General features: G+C 37.0%; 1 protein-coding gene across 3 annotated transcripts in view; it reads left to right on the forward strand.

The window, feature by feature from the left end:
* Window positions 1–17,688, forward strand: part of cdkl5 (cyclin dependent kinase like 5) — a 38,399-nt gene that overhangs the window by 536 nt on the left and 20,175 nt on the right. The window contains exons 1-3 of one of the 3 annotated variants that reach the window (XM_088412243.1): window positions 1,298–1,810; window positions 8,214–8,537; window positions 10,454–10,488. In XM_088412243.1, coding sequence (XP_088268369.1) covers window positions 8,501–8,537; window positions 10,454–10,488 — 72 coding nt within the window. In that variant the 5' untranslated portion in view covers window positions 1,298–1,810; window positions 8,214–8,500. Of the gene's footprint in view, window positions 1–1,297; window positions 1,811–8,213; window positions 8,538–10,453; window positions 10,489–17,688 lie in introns of those variants that run through there. The other 2 variants (XM_088412244.1, XM_088412245.1) reach the window with 2 other exon arrangements.

Consider the following 17,688-nt stretch of genomic DNA (forward strand, 5'->3'; position numbering starts at 1 on the left):
GATTATTTATTTTCTTATTTATGTGGTTATTTACTTAATTATTTTACTTATTCTTCTGTATTAAAAAAAAATAAGGTCCAAGTCTTTGCAAAGATTCACAATTTAAAGTGAAGACACACATTCTGAATGCAAAAGCGTGAAACATATGACTCTAAACCACGACGTTCGTTTCTTTGAGTAAAATGAGAATAGGGAAAAAGAATGTCATGTCCAGTAAAACATAATTATAACTGATATTTTGAAGTTGATGTCTATAACTCTTTCCCCAAAAGATGGAACAGGGTCATGATTAACACTGTGTTGGATTAGCTACGGACAATGGTAAATGCAGCACCTGCAGCACCTCCTGCTGTCCGTACTGAAAAACGGTCTAAATCTTACACACTGTCCTTTTAATAATTATATGTGAAATCCTGCGTCAATTAAAACAAATATGAAATATTAAGTTTATTAAAACAAAATGTTCTCAAAGCTACAAGAGGCATCAAAGTAAAAAACATATCTAAATTTCATTTTAAATGTTTCATTTGAGATTTCTTTTGGTGGTTGGCATGTGGCACAGAAAATGGCACTCAAGGGAGTACTCCAGACTTACCTGATGTTTTCAAAACTATTTTGAAGCATTCTTTTCTCCTACCCGAAACTGTATTTTTTCGTATTGTTTCTGTCAATTATTTCAATTTGATGGATGTAACCTATGTAAATTGTCTTCCAACTCTGGAAAGACCATCCACTACACAGCATCATCCACAGACAGAGGAGCTGCTTCAGTGACAGATTGCTGTCACTGTCCTGCTCCACGGACAGGCTGAGGAGATCATTCCTCCCCCATGCCATGAGGCTCTTCAACTCCACCCGGGGCAGTAAAAGCTCACATTAAACTCTAAACCTCATACTCTGCACTGCACTATTCACTTTATACAAGCACCTTAATTATACTTGCACTAGACTCCAACGATTCACACTATTCTGTTTACACTGTTAACAAGCACCTTAAGTATACTTCTGTACTGGACTTATGTGTATCTTGTGTACTTTATTTCTCATATTTTATATCTCGACTTGAGGATACTGCTGGTAATGTGAATTTCCCTACGGGGATGAATAAAGTATCTATCTATCTATCTATCTATCTATCTATCTATCTATTCGTAATTTGTTACTTCCCACACTATAGTGGATGCATGGCCTTTAAAACTGGGGGCGTCTTGCACAGGTCTCATCAGAAAGGGCCACATGCACTGTGCTTTTACTGCCTTCATGCAGGGGTGGGGGTAGTGTAGGTGGAGGAGAGTGAGAACAAGCTGCCGCATGATTTTTACACTGGCATCAATAGGAAACCAAACGTGGTGCATTCACGCACTAATTCTTAAGATTCCAACCCGAAGTTGTAGGCTATGTCATCATCCCAGCTCATGATGTTGGACGCTGAGGGCGATGCTGCGAGCTTTCTATTGGCTCTCGTTGGTGTCGCTCATAGATTGACATTTTTGTGTGTGTGTGTGTGTGCGTGTGTGTGTGTGAGATATACTTGCTGCTCTAACCAGCTGATGATGCCCAGACAGTGAACGCGGAGCTTGGGAACAAGTGTTTCATGCAACTTATGCCCCGTCGTTGGCGTTTTACTGACTGGGGATTCGCTCTCACCTCCGTCGATTGAGTGAGTGATTTCTCATCATGTCACGACGCATAGGCCTGATAAGGCTTTTTCTCCTCTCTCTCTCTCATATACACGGCTCTTCATGTTCCCACCTCATCCTCGCCAATGTGCATGACGCCTGCTTGAGCATCATCACATCATATCTTAAAGGTACGTTTATTAAAGAAGAAAATCATCGTCTCTGATGGCTTTTTGCGCGTCTTAATAATGGCTTGGGGAGCGCATTGAGAGTGCGTGTTGGTCGGCGTAACATTGTCGTGAACATGTTTGACATTTAATGTATGCACCGGTTGCTGTGTAGGCTGATGGGAAGCGTGCACACTGCTGGAATGGTAGCGCGCTCCGCAACGCAGTTAAACGGTGCAGCAGTAGTGCAACATCCCGTGCCTCCTCTCTATCACATTTCTTATCTTGCTCACGCATAACCGCGGGACGCGTGTTTGTTTGACATTAACGTAACCAAAGTCATTCTTAATTTCTGCACGCACGGACAGTGTGATCATGAAGGAAACGAGGACGTTTCCCACCTATAGCGCTGCTCAGGTTTTTGGATCGGTTTTCTTAATGGGCTCTATAATCACTCCTCGGTGGTAACAGCATATCCTTCGATGGCCTCAATCGCTTCTCCTGGAAGGATGTAGCAGTGTGGCGAGTGCACCGCATAGGAAGACGCCCACACAGGCACATGAGCCACATCTTCATTAAAAGTGTGTTTTGGAGATGATGAACAAGTGTTGGATATCTCGTCACTGGTGGGGAATAACAAATATTTCAGCACTTTCCGATTCATGGACTCTTAACGTTTGGAAAAAAAAAATGTTTAAAGAGAGACAAAGTCAATCAATTTAATGCTCTTGATTTAGTGAGATCATCTTATAAAGCAGGAAAAAAACAAGAGGCAGCAGGGACTTGATGGCAAGGCAATGGATTCGTAAAAGCAAGATATGGCCCAATTCATGGCTTTTATTGTAGCTGACACCATAAAACAATTCCCTTGTTTTATGTTGTCTGCTACAATTTTTTTGTTGTAAATTTGTTGTGTTGTCTGAGATTAAAACTATCAACTTCAAAACTATTCTAAACATAGGCTGGAGAAAAATAGATTTTTACTTTGTTGTTTTGTTTACATTTCTATGAACATAGGATAATTTTGCTTTTGGATGTCACTGTAATGCAGTTCACATCATAGCAAAACTGTGGGCACACATTTTATTGGACAAAGGTTTTGTTACTTGATTCTGCACAATCTTTAAAGCACAAGTGTCAAACTTCAGTCTTTGAGGGCCGATATCCTGCAAGTTTTCCAGGTGTCTCTCACCATGATTAGCTTATCAGTAAGCTAAGTGGGAGCTTAAAAATGATCCTAATCATTTGAATCAGGTGTGTCTAAGAGAGAAACATCAAAAACATACAGGATACCGGCCCTTGAGGACTGGAGTTCAACACCTATTCTTTAACGCAGTGGTTCTCAAGTGGGGGTACGGGTAACCCTGCGGGTACTTGAAGGAAATCCAGGGGGGACTCATGAGTTTAAATAAAACAATTGAGGTACCGGTGATTAAATGATTCGGGAAAATATAAGATCATAAAACAAATTTTAGGTTCAGGTGGATATTCAATTCCGTTATTCAATTATTTTAAAAACCCAGATTCAACTCAACTTGTCATGTGCCACTTCTCGTTACTTGTCAAGGTAATGATTTATTTTTGTGAACAGATCTCTGTGATCCCAAAAGCGGACACTTTAAGTTGAATATTTTTCTGTGGACAAACATTTATTTATAATTATTTATAATTATTTCATTGACACTTTATGTTGATTATTTTTTGTGGATATTTTTTTTCTAAATAATTAAGTTAATGATTTATATTTGTCAATAGATCTCTACTTTAATCCCCAAAAAGACACATTGTTTAATATATTTTTGTGGACAAATATTTATTTATAATTATTTCTTTTTGAGAATAGGTCTGACACTTTATGTTGATTACTGGCTGAAAGCATATTTTACATCACTGAAAAAAATATATCACTGAAAAAAGGTTGAGAACCACTGCTTTAAAGTGACCACAGTGCTCTGTCGCCAGTTAAATTCACATCACAGGGTTTATGGAGGCTATGTTATTGCCAGTTGTCTTCATTTCTTTTGCATATTCCACACCCTAAAAAAGTCTTATAGCCTAATTTTTAAAGGTTCACTGGCCATGGTGATAATCTCGGATTAAGATAAAATACCTCTGTAAGGTCCTTTATATGGTAAAAGTCAATTGTGCTGCATTGCTTTTCCCTTGATTGTGGGTGGCAATATGTCACCTGCACCTGTCATTGCCCAAACTTTGCGTTCTATGAATTTGAATAATTAAAAAAACAAAACAAAACAAAACAAAACAAAACAAAAAACATTAAAAATTTTAACTGTACTATCCTTGATTTACTAAGTACTGGAATTGAATCAATACTTCTACTTTTAGCAGTCGTTTTATTGTGATTGTTTATTATTATTATTATTATTATTAATATTATTATTATTATTATTAGTATTAGTATTAGTATTAGTATTAGTATTAGTATTATTATTACATGTTAAACATGTTAAAGTCATTTTTTTGGGCACGCCTTTAACCAAATAACTTAATGTGGCATTATATAACTATTTACACATTTAACTTACGTACACCATTTGTGTTAATGTACCGTTAGTATAAACATCAAACAAACGAAACAAATGTATTGTTACTATGTAGAAGTTGTCAGGGGACCAGGTGTAATCTCGAAAAAGTATTTTTTGTGAAAGAAAACACAAAGTTCATGTAAAAATCAAAAGGTTAAATACAAAGTCCATCCAGTCACCAAAATTCAAAGTAACATGTCACTCACCACTCCAGGAAACATGACATGACAATAACTACAGCAATGTTCAGAACCAAGAGAATAAATGAGAGTAAACTGAGATGAGGCACATCTGAAGAAGACACAAATGAGGTGATTGGTTGATACAAGCTGGAGAGGAAAACTTAACAATTAGACAAGACTTGGACATAGGAAAACTTTCCATGAAACAAAGGTAAAATGTAATCAAATAAAGTAGAGGAAAACATCATTCACGGGAGGAGAAATGCAGATATTTGTATTGAAAAATTGACTGTTAAAGGTAGAAGTACAGATTCTACTGCCTTAGGTCAAAACATTGCAGAATGACAACACACAAAAATAAAATCTTAAAAAAAACATTTGGAATATAGGGCTGCTGTCATAAAGAAAACGTCAGAGAATAGCATCAAAAAAATGTCAAGGTTAGGTCTTGTAACAACGGAATATGAGTGTCTGCGGCCGAGGAAGTTTAGTGTCCATTCTTGTAATGGATGATTCACTTCCTGCTCTCCATGCACCAGAGTGCCCTTGAGCAAGACATGAGGGCAGATCAGCACAGCTGCCGTCGCCATGTGAATGAGCAAACGTTTCGAGCACCCTTGATGAAAAGCTTCAGAGTACTACAGCCGTTCATCATGCTAATACTGAAACATGCTTTGCATGCATTCTTGAGTAAAGGACTTTGCATTCAGCTCTGGTTAATGGGGAAAGTCACAGTTTTTTTTGTTTTTTTTCTATGAAAGTTAACTTAAACATTTGGGCTACATTGATATTTGGGACTGACCAAAGTTACTAGTGCTAGACATTTCCTGGACCAGTAGACTGGTGGACCAACGTTGGGTACATCCAGAGCTCCACAGCCTTGCTCCTTGATTAACTGTATTTATGTTCACCGGCACGCGAGCTAATGAGCTAACAAGCTTGCACGCCCGCAGTGGGGTCATTCAATACGTAGGCGCTTCACTCTGTGTTGTTGTGTGTGGGTACACACACAACAGAAACTTGATTATGAAGATTTATTTTTTTTAAAGGTGGCAGGTTTTTTAATTCATTTAAAATCGGAAGGCTTGGGAACAATGCTTATCTCTGTTTTGCTTCAAATTTAAAAGACATTTTTTTGTCCCTTCAAGGAGGTCTTTAAATAGTTGTACTCCACCGACACCCTGTTTACACATTTTAGCTTATTAAAACACACTTTAAAGAGTATTCCTTAGCTCCTGTTTTCACTCTGGTTGTCAAGAAATGGCGGACCTTCATTTATCATCACTGAGGAAATGAAATTAAAACTCAACTGTTCATCAGTACAGTTCTCCAAATGAAATGCAAAGCTTGGCTTCTTAAAATCTGCCTGTCGCTCAGTTTATTTATTTAGTTGTTTTGTAAGTCTGACACTTAAAACAAAAGCGAATTAAATATTGTATAGACTATTGATTTAAACATCAGAAACCAAACCACATCAGTTTTGTCTGCTTGCTTAATGCTTAATAATACTTTAACATTCAGAAAAATATAGAAGCAATTCTAATGTCCTATTTGCGAGCTCTTGTGCCACAGCCTGATGAAATGGAAAGAGACATGGAATGTTCAGTGTGCGGAAGTCATGCTTAAGTCACCCATGATTTATAGATGTCCTCAAGGAAAGGCTGCATCTCTGTACATTTCCATGTCCTAGTTAACAACCATCCGTGCCAAGAATGCATAAATACCACGTTTCATGTAAGGAGTCAAACAAAGTTGGACTTTTAAACAGAATGGATGGAAGGAACTGTCTTGAAATAATTTGATATAAACGGTATTATTGTAATTCTTTTGCTAATAATATTTTAGCACTCTTCATCGAGGCATCTCAGTCTGAGACTGAAGTCAACACGAACTAAACATCTTCAGCAGTTTTAGAACTACCAAGCCAATTTGTTCACTGGTGAAATCCAGTCAAACACGATTTACAAAAGAAATGGTCACTTAGCCAACCGGGGGGACTTATGCTCTTCATTTTGCAACAGCCTGTGCTAAATTTACAGTGAGATTTATTGCTGTTTAGTTTGTAACAGTATACATATATCAGACTTTGCTGCGCTCTCTGCAAGCACGACAATTGTGTCCTGCCGACAGAAATACGCGTACTCTCTATTTTAGTTGGACTGGAGATAAGTAAAAGAAAAAAGACTATTGTAAAAGTAGAATTGATTAAACTCCTTTGCCATAACTTACGTAGTAAGAACATAAGAACATAAAGAAAATGTACCTAAGTAAACATTGTTTTTTTTTTCCCTGTTAATTATGTACATTTGGCAACTTGTCTCAACAGAAAAAAAATATTTTAACTAACTTGGTGCTTGTACTGAGAAGAAAAAAATAATAACGTTACAATTTTTTTTTTTTCCAAATAAGAGCTAGTGGGTACCAACTAAAGTGTTCATTTTTTATGAAAACTTGTGGCCATAACTCTGATAATAGTATATACTGAGAAACAAAAAAAAAGCTAAGGATAAGAGCTTGAACTGTACGATGACAATAAAGTCATTCTATTCTATTTAACTTTTTCAAGACTAGTATCACTACAAGTATTCACTCTTAAGTAGCGTATTCACTGATACTGAATACCAATACCACAGGCACCTTTGACACATAAAGGTCCACCAAACACAAAGACAGATAATTGGGAACATAGACCATTTATTCTTTCTGGTACACATGAAGACTTACTCAATGTCTAATTTGTTTTCCAAGTAATAATGTGAGATGTGTATTTTTATTAGGATGAGACATACAGGACAATGCGCTGCGTGTCGAGCCACTGTATCGTTGTAAAAGCCAAACAAAGTGAGGAAGCCGGACAATTCTTCCAAATAAACTGTTTTTTGGTGCAGGTAACCTATCACAATGGCAGCAATGTCCTGACTTTGCTCAACCAACTTGATCATCTTTGGTTTCCAGAGTGAGGCGGCTCCGATGTGAACAACACGGTGCTGTACTGAAATTATGTTCAAATTGTGTTGTTCTGAAATAAAGTTCAAATGGTCCATTCAGGGCATTAAAAAAAAAAAAAAAACAAGCAACAACTGAAGTTCTTTTGTTTTTTCATTTATAATTATTTTTTTCTTGATTGGCATTCCTTTTTTCAGTTGAGTTTTTTTCTTTTTTTGTGCAATGTCATGCTGGCAACACATTTGATTCCTATATTTAATTTTAATCAAAAGTCATTATTTTCACACCAGAGCAACCCAACAACATGACCGATAAACAAATTTATCATCCATGGTCACAGAGATTTTTTTTTCTCATTGTGATTTTTAAATAAATGGGCCATTAAACACAATATGCAAAACGGCATTAGGCGTTTGAGTGTTGATCATTTTTATTGGCTGTTAGGTAACAAATGCGTCAAGGCAAGTAAAGTCAAATTAATTTATATAGCCCTGAATCACAAGAGACTTGCACCTCTTGAAGGACCACACAGGTGAAAAACAAATCACAGAGCACATTACAAAGACACACTGGTATATGAGATATATCAACAGGTAATATAATGGTATCATATCTACGAAATTAAACTCCTCAAAACGTTGCTACATACATAGACTTGATCCTGCTTTAATGATTAGTACCTTTCACATTTGAACCGTTTCAGTTCTGTTCGGTACCAGAGAATTGATGAGCATGTTTGTTTTTGTCTTCCAGACACATCTGCGAGAAAGCTTCAAAAAGACTGAGAGAGGAAAAACCTGAAGAAAACGGGAGTCATAAATAAAAGAAAATGAGATTTACAAGCATCCAAGTGAAAGCATGAAGCAGAGTCGGTAGTGAAGACGAAGAGGACGTACGACAATGGGGTGTGGTCAGAGGCTCACCGCATTTCTCTCGGACTCTACAGTTGCCTCCGTCTTCATCTTGCGGCAAGACTGTCACCGCTGAAACGCAAGCGTGTCGTTTCACCTGCTGGGGGAGCGCCGCCAAACGGTGATGTGATGAATAAGTTTGAAGTCCTTGGCATTGTGGGTGAAGGTGAGTGGCTAGATTTTCTTGCATGTGGTTGTACTTGAGGTGTGCAAGTTTCATTAATGCTGGCGTGACTTTGGTGACATGTGAGGTTTTGCGCTGCTATAGCTAAAAAGCATACAATTATGTAGATGTTATGTAGGACGTTCAATTAATTGATTTTCACACGATTTCTAATGGCTTGATGCAAGCTTTAATTATGTTTATAAATGAAAGATGACATCCACCACATGTTGTGAAGAATGAGATTCTGAAAATCGGTTCCTGCCTTGATCAAATCTACAAAAATTGTCTTAGATCACTTGTGTCATAACTTAGACGTGCCATTAGCTGGTCTAATGATTAGTCTACTTTCAGTCACAGAATTGTCGGGTGCGCTATGGGTCTGTAAGAGTAAATGCCCTCAGTTTGCTGGAATGCTCAGTTTGATGCTGCCAAATTTCAAAACAGTGTAAACTAGACTTGCACCTGCATGAAAAAGAAGACTCGTCCATTTTTGATGCAGAGCAAAGTATGAATTGCCAGGTGCTTAAGCAACGCCAAAATCTCCGGCCTCTGAAATACCTAGTGAGGCACAATGCGGTCCAAACTAGAGGTGGGCATTTTACTTTTTTTTTTTTTTTGCTGGTCCGTCATCGTTGGTCTGACGTTTTTTTTTTTCTCTTTTGTAAGCCAAAAACTGTTAGTCGGTCCATCCCTCATTCACCTCACCCTTCAAAATAAATAAATCTCCATCCTCCAACTAAAACAAAAAAAAAAACACAAAAAAAAATCAAAATAAATATCTGGGTAATGCTATCAAACAATACTCTCTACAACTTGACCTTAATCAAAAAAATTAAACCAGAGTCTCCACTTCAATCACCCAAATGAATTAGATGATCTTAATGCAAATTAATCTACTGGTAATCACACATCACAGTGCTAAGTGTGTGGTCCCTTGGAATTAGACTGCAATAAGCAATGGTGTTTTGTTGTGTCAGGATTTTCTGTTATTTTCTGATCAGGGCTTTTGTGGGCTTTTGTTCATGTGTTTTAGTTCATGTTTTGTTCCATGCGTGTCTTTCCTCGTCTGATTGTGTCCACCTGTCTGCCTCAACCTGCTTTCCTTGTGTTGGCCAATCAGCTCCCTCTTCCAAATGTTTCTTGTCCAGGTTTTCCTTTGTTGTCTCGTTAGATGTGGGTGTACTTAGTTTCCAGTTTTCTTTCAATTCTTGTCAGGTCATTCTGTCAGTCACTGTGAGTGTGTTGCTGTCTCTTCGTTGTAATCACAGTGAGTCAAGTCTTTTAGCTTTGTTTTTTGTGTGTTACTTTGCAAACTGTTTTTGTTCTTGTTTGTTGTGCCTCTTTTCTACATTAAATGATCATTTTTCAGCCCATCAACATCCCGTGTGTTTTGGTCCACATCTCCACACAACCACGCCTCGATACTGTAACAATATACGTTTTCCACTTTGCAATCGCTGAAGATTATTTTTGTCACGTTCTTTTTAAATGGAATTGAACCCAAACTTGTGATATCCTATGTTTCGGGGGAGTCAATCTTCCTTTCCACCATTCTAACACTGCACATGCCTGCAAGATTGATTCGTGTGGCAAAACACTTGTGCAAACATGATGACGCGTAGCCCAGGCAGATATTTTTAGTAAGCCTCTTTTAAAATTTGATTTGCCCAACTTGGTCAACTTTATTCCCCCTACCCTAAACCACTGAAATACTGCTTAATGTGTAATAGATGCATGTGAACTGTTAAAAGCAATATTTGTGTTAAAAAAAAACAAAAAACAAAAAAAACACTGAAGAGGTGTGCAGGAGATTTTGGTTGTCTCACACCAAGGCCACACCATAGTTAAGAAATTGCACTTTTAAAGCACATTTCAGGCTCATGTTTTATTGATTCTATTTCTGTTTCTTTATGAAGGTGCATACGGAGTGGTTCTCAAATGCAGACATAAGGTAAGAATTCTCTTCACGACAGGTCCATCATTCATTTAGATGACATCATCATTTCACAGTTTGTATTTGGGCATCCTTTTTGTAGTTAAACCACAACAGAGTTGACTGGGAAAATGATGTAAATTAGGATGAATATCTGTTTTCACAGTCATGTATGATTGGATTGACTTCCAGCAGCTCATTGAGTGAAGTTTCCAAATGAATAACATTCATGTATTTGACATGAATTGCACTTCCAGTGGTGTCTTTATATACTTGAATGCTCATGTGTTTTCCCCCGCTTGCGGTTTCTCATCAGTATGTTTATCAAAGCGTCGGCAATGTTGTCAAGCTGTGAAGTCTTGTGAATTGCACTCACGCAAATTGCTATGCACGCTTACAGAAAATGTATTCTAATTGAAATGCAAGGGAAGATAATGAGATGAGACTTTTTTTTTAAAGTCAGGATGTGCAAGTAGTGGACAGTGGGCCAACTGAATAATTTGACAGCAAACATAGCCCAGACCACAAGTCACTAAAAGTTAGATCATTTCAGATGAATGCAAAATGCATAAAAGCCATATGTAGGAACTTACCCAACTTGATTCACCATGATTCACCATGGACAGATTAGATTGACATGGTAACACGTAGAGGCTGACATTTTACATCAAATTAACACCTATATGTACTGGAAGCAGCACGGCCAAAAAGATTTCTAAAAATGAATGTGAACTTGTAGTTATGAAACAAGATATTCAACTTTACTGATCAAATACTTTACGGAAGTCGAATGTTATCGTCTCCCTCAGAAAATGATTTTCAATTGATTTTGTCTCAAATGTATCCGGCTATTCTAATGGATGATCTGAATTTAGACTTGCTAACTGTGAAATCATGTAACTTAAAGCAGGCCTGTGATTCTTTCAGTTTTACGCAAATTATTGACTCTCCCACTAGAATTGGCTTGGCAAACACAGGTAAAGGCACTGTTATTCACGTCATCCTAACTAATGCACCTCAGAAATACCTGTCAACAGGGGTCTTTTCAAATCAGTGTGTCAGAAACATTAAAATGCAAAAATCAAAGTGTCAGATCACCATCAAGTGCTCCTTTAATCACTTTTTTGATCAAGCTTTTCTCCGTGATTTATGCCTGGTGAATTGGCAACATGTGTCTTTAATTCCCTTTGTTGATGATGCTATGACCTGTTGCCACCAAAGCTTCCTTTCTGTCATTAATAAACACACACCCTTCAAAAAAATTAAGAATAAAAAATAGGCACAATCCCTGGTTCATCATGGAAATAGTTGGACATCTGCTTGAGCAGGATAGAAAATAATCATAATCTCAAGACTGGCAACACTTTCATGAACTTAGAAATAAATGCACATACCTTGTTAAAAATGTAAGGCTGACTACTACCCATCCCTAAGTGAGACCTCACATGACTATTCAAAATTTTTGGCACCTGATTGGATAAAAACTTACATTTCAAACAGTCTTTTTCCCACTTGTCAAAAAAAATTCAAAATTCATACTCCGTGTTTTATATGGATCCAGATTTAGTTTTTCTATTATCACGCGAACTTGTCTAGCCAAAAGCTTTTCTTTTCTTTTTTTTTTTTTTCACTTAGCTCGACTATGGTGACAGAATTGCATGTTCCAACACCCTGGCAAAACTGGGTCCCATTTATCACTCTGTCCTGAGATTTATAACAAACTCAGCCTTTAGAACCCACCACTGTAACTTAAACGCTCTCATAATTGCATTATCTTTTAATAATTTAAGGTTATAACACTGGTATTACATGACTTATAAAGCTGTTTCAGATACTCTCCCTCAAAACATCTGCTCGAAAGTCACTGTAGTTCAGCCTACTGTAAATCTTGAATCAAATAGCTGGCTGCATTTCCAGGTTCCCACTTTAAGGACTGAGTTAGGAGTTTGTCCTGTTTTGGGCTATGGATATGGAACAATCTGCAAGCCCACTTGAAACAAAGCTCTCTCATTACTTTTGTTCATTTTAAGTTCAAGATTTTTAAACTCCTTATCACCAGCTCTTCTTCTATTTAACGGACTACTATTATTGCAACCCTTATTGCCGGGGTAATTATTAACTATTGTTAACAATTTTAATGTCATTATTATGATTATTTTCCTCTTTCTCACTGTTCTGAACTTTTGTTGAATTCGGATCTCGCTGTTCAAGTTTGCTTTCTGTGAATTCTTCTTCAGGACATCCTTTCAAAAGAGATGTAAATCTCAAAGGATTGCCTCCTGGTTAAATAAAGGTTAAATAAATTAAAAATCTAAGTTGAAAATGTAGGTCGTGGCTTCCCACACTAACAGAGAAAGGTTAAGCATATTTTAATCAATCAGCAATGTTGTGACCAAATTGAGATTCAAGTTAAAGGAAGATTACTGTAGCTATTATCAACATGAATATCCAAAGACCATTAATGGCCTAGTGTCATCTATGAATAGTTTAATTTTAGTAAGAATGAGTGACAAAAATTTGACTTTTTTTTGTTTTTTTTCTGGAATGCCTAGTCCAGTGTACACACTGGGTCAGCTGGGATAGGCTCCAGTTACCTGTGACAGTAATGAGGCCACGCATCAGAGAAAATTAATGGATGGGTGATGGGTGGTATTTCTGCACAGTTTAACCCCAAATGACCTGCACCTCATTTATTCTATTCAGTCACTTGGATTTCACTTTCCAAATTTTAAGTGCCACATGAACCTCACCATTACCAGAATTATTCTTGCTGTCTTGTTGTCAATTAACAATGATGAAGTGTGTTGAGGCACTTGATTTCTACAAAAGTAGTCGGCTGCAATCATTTTGATGCATTTGATGATGTTAAAGTAAGTTAAGGAGCTTTTTTTCGATAAAAGCAACATTTTGCTGCTACAGTATTTTCAGTTATCATGGTGCCAATGAATTACCTGTATGTTTAAGTGAGTTGATTTTGTATTATTAAAAAGTAATGCTTAATCTCCATCTTTTAACATCTACACACATTTGTGAATCAATTTGGAGGGAAGAATTTTGCCTTTTGCATTTTTGGAAAGGTTCGGTTCCTTAGAAAAAAAAGCATGCTTTCACGTGTTTCGCAGGCAGGAAACTGCTCTGCTTAATAATCCCTTGCAACTATGACAATGGTCATTTCTGCAATCATTAAAGTGAATGTTAGATGAGTCCAGTATGAGTATCGCAAACATACAAAATGTCCGATGGGATTCATACCTTTGTTATTTTATTGATATATTTCAACATGAAACTTTGTTGAACAGTTTTCCTTCAGTCGTCTTTATTTTGAAACTGCTTGTAGACTAACGCAAGCAATGCAACTGAGTGTAGTTTATCAGTTAAAAGTGTGAATTAGGTTCCACATTTTGATGAAACAGAAATGTAATTACATAACGCAAATTAAATACAACATAAATGAAATTAAACTATAAGGTACCATATTCCATGATAAAATTATTTATGCTTTCAAAGATAAATATAAGGTAAATTTCTGACTATACTTTTTCTCACGCTGAACCCTGCGACTTATAGTATAGTGCAACTTAATTGCAGTTTTTTTAATAGCCACAATGGGGTATTCTCCAAGTAAAGAAAGGGACACTGATGAAGGCGCAGTCACAGTATTGATTTGGAATTTAAACTGTTATACTACTCGCCACCAGGGCGGGCTCTCAACTTTTAAACACAATTAGGTGTGTTACTGTTGTGTTGGTGCAGTATTCTAACAATCAAGGTGTGCCGGTGTTATGTTGAAAACATGTTGGTGCTACTCTTATATCTAAACATGCAGGCATGTTCTGTCTGTGTTGAAGTCATGATGTTGCTGTAACCTGGAAGTGTGGAAAACAAAGTTGTATTTCTTTTTTTCCATTGAATTGGCATTTGATAAGTGATCAAAAGAAACAATTATTCTCACAACAAGACATTATTGAACTTGAAAATGAACAAATCCTTGTAATTTCAACTTCTCTTAGCAAATATACTAGGTGCAATTTCTGTTATCCTCCAGGAAAGCAGAAAAAAAACTTTACAATCACTAGTGCAGTTTTTTTTTTTTTTTTTTTAATAAGACTTCCCTTTTAGCTTCGGGAAATACTAAAATTATTTGCCCTTTAATGACATGTCACTGCCCAAACCAGTAACTGAATCATAATTAATTTACGTTGATTACGTTTGTACATTTTCCATTTGCAATGTCAATTTGAAAAAAAAGTCATGTTTTTTTAATCAGAGATGGAAATAGAAAAAAGTTTTGAATCTAAATAATCAGCTAGTTGACCAAAAATATCAGCAGATGATTAAAGTAATTGTTTGCAGAATTAATATAGCAAGGTTAGGGTTTAAAAGAGGGAGTAAGACTTTGCAGAATTCTTTGCTATTTTGATTAATTTCTGCAAGAGTTTGTCATTGAGTTTCTTCATTCCATGAAATGCTGTTGAAAAGCGTTTGAGTGGAGATGTGAGCAGCTAATTTTTTTTCTTCCCAAGGATATGACCTGCCATATGATTCTCATTGACTTGAAGTCAGTGTGATTCATGTTCTTGTGTGAAGCCAGACCCTGACCCGTTTAATAGTGCATTTGCTGTACAAGAGCAGTTATTTTTACTTTTCTCAGCTAGAAGCAGGGGAAAAGACAAAAGAGAAGGTGGGGGGCAAAAAGAAGCAACGTGAGAGTGTGTGCATGCCCCTGAATGATGGAGTGGAGATGGTACTGAATTGAATACAGTACGGAGACCTTGCTGATGGTAACTGGGTCACCCTATTAAGACTTGAAAGCCGAGCTGGGATTGCTTATAGTCACTCATAGGAAAACAGGAAGACAGGCAGTAGCATAAGAGACTGTGATGGCAGTGAACTTAATGCTTTCCAAATGTGTGTGTCTAAATAATACATACTTCTATGGCGCTACTTTGAGGGAACATCAATTAGCCGAGCATACGCGTGCCAGCATTTGTGCAATGTTTCACCACTTTGCGTAAGTGTTGTAGCCTATGTGGGTGTGTATAGGGTGGCATACGTGTTATCTACAATTTGGGAGTGACAACACCACAAGCTTCACGCTAGCCGTTGTTTCCTGAAGCCAATTTTTCAGTGCTTAAATGACCTGTGAATTAATTAGAGAACACACAGTCAAGTGACTGTAAATAGAAGTTATGCAAGCTGAAGCAAAAAAGTTGCCACTGATTGTAAACCCAGTGTGTCTGTTAGTGTAATTAGCAAAGCATCAACCCCCAAATTATCATTTTAGCATGCAAGCAATAATGAATACAAGTTTAATACAGGTATTTTGACAGAAATCCCCTTCAAATGAGGCTCATCAACGTATTAGCTACAGCAAGATATTAAACTAAAGAATGCAGCAACAGCATTTCAATAGTAAAAATTCAAAAAAATGTTGCTGAAACTCAAATATGCATTAATTTTTATCAGGAAATATTTATCACAAATTTAAGCACTAATTAATCTGGTGACCAGTGGGTTTGTCATCATTGCTACTTTAGCCAATGCGAAATGTTATCTTGACAGTTCCATCCATGCATCCATTTTCTTAGCTGCTTATATTCACTAGAGTGGCGGCATGTGGATCTTAACCCAGCCATCTTCGGTCAATAGGCGGGTATACCCTGAGATGGTAACTCTGCGATAGACATACACATGGCCCAAACAATTGGCTTGCATAATGGACTACAAAAAAAAAAAAAACAATCTGGAACATCAGGATGAGACCTTTGTAAAAGTGGGACAAAACAATGGGGTTGGTGAAATCCGCTGTGAGTCAGAACACAAGGCTCAAAACTAGGACACCTGGTCACCCAAGACATCGCTCATGGGCAAGCAAATATGTGCATTGGCAAAAATAAAACCGTGGAACACCAGAGTAGCTAACTGAAGGATAAGCAGTTTGTGATTGACTTTTAATTTCAAATGTTTAAAAAATTTAAAAAAGCAAACCTGTGCATTGTGTATTTGGAACAAAATCCTCACACTGCAAACTGTGAAAATCTGGAGCTGCTTGTGTCCCAAGTAGAATAAAATGCAGAAGTTATTTATAACTAGGCTGACACCACTGCAGTTTGAACAGCTGATAAGTGAAGGTCAACGACGCCACACATGATTAAAACAATCATCGGCACCATGTGAGATGCTGTCACGGAGCTTGAACACAACCTGCGCACTAATCACGGGAAAGTCCCTTGCTGTCATTCACATCCATTCTTGCCTTCAACCTCTGCAACAAGAACATGTCATCGGAATTCATTTCTCTCCTCAGACACCATGCAAGTGTTGTTTTTTTGCTCTCGACCGCATCTTGAGCCAAACTGTGGGATTGTGTGGGAGATCTCGCTGCCAGCCCCTCGCTGTGCACCAACACTGAGGCACCTCTGTTGTCTGACCTCTCGGGAAGACAACAATAGAGAAGCACTGAAATAGAGATGACTGACGGAGACTCACACTGTTGTTAAATCTGAATAGAGATTTTTTTTTTTTTGAGAGGCATTTAAGTCAGTGATATGTCAATGTTTTAATTCCTGATGTGTTTAAAATTATTATTGTACGTCAATATAACATTATGAAAATGTTGAACAAGTAACAAAAGTTTGTAAAGTTTAATATTTTTATTGACCGTTAATGTAACATTATGAAAATGTTGAACAAATAACAAAACTTTGTAAAATGCCCACGATATATTTTATGTTTTTTTTTTTTTTGCAATTGTTTCAATCCCCTGAACATAGCCAAAACACTATTAGATTGTTAATTATTTCAATTTAAATGTATTGCACATAGGAGAGCAAGAAGAAAAAAGAAGGAGGAGGAGATGGGGCAGAAGAAGAGTTCTTATAAATAAAATGCAATTGTATTTTAGCCTATATTTCCAGACGCCAGACAGAAATTATGAACTGTAACTTGAAAAGAACTAAAAACACTACAATGAATTAAAGAGAAGTCACTGAAACATAATTATCCTCATAAATTCTACTGTTTTTATCATTAAAGGGGGTGCTAGCAGATCTGTTTGTAAGAAACTATAAACAATAAAGTACAAAAGGCATTCGTTTACCAACTATTGCATGAGGAGAACGGAGAAGGACTGCACAGGTACAATTCTACTGCGCTCTGCCCAGCCTTTCCAAACCCGCTCTTTTTATTTGATTCAGAAGTCCCTAACTACATGAAGGT

This window comes from Hippichthys cyanospilos, chromosome 4 (assembly GCF_059441005.1).
Source record: "Hippichthys cyanospilos isolate Australia breed blue-spotted pipefish chromosome 4, RoL_Hcya_1.0, whole genome shotgun sequence".
NCBI lineage: Eukaryota > Metazoa > Chordata > Actinopteri > Syngnathiformes > Syngnathidae > Hippichthys > Hippichthys cyanospilos.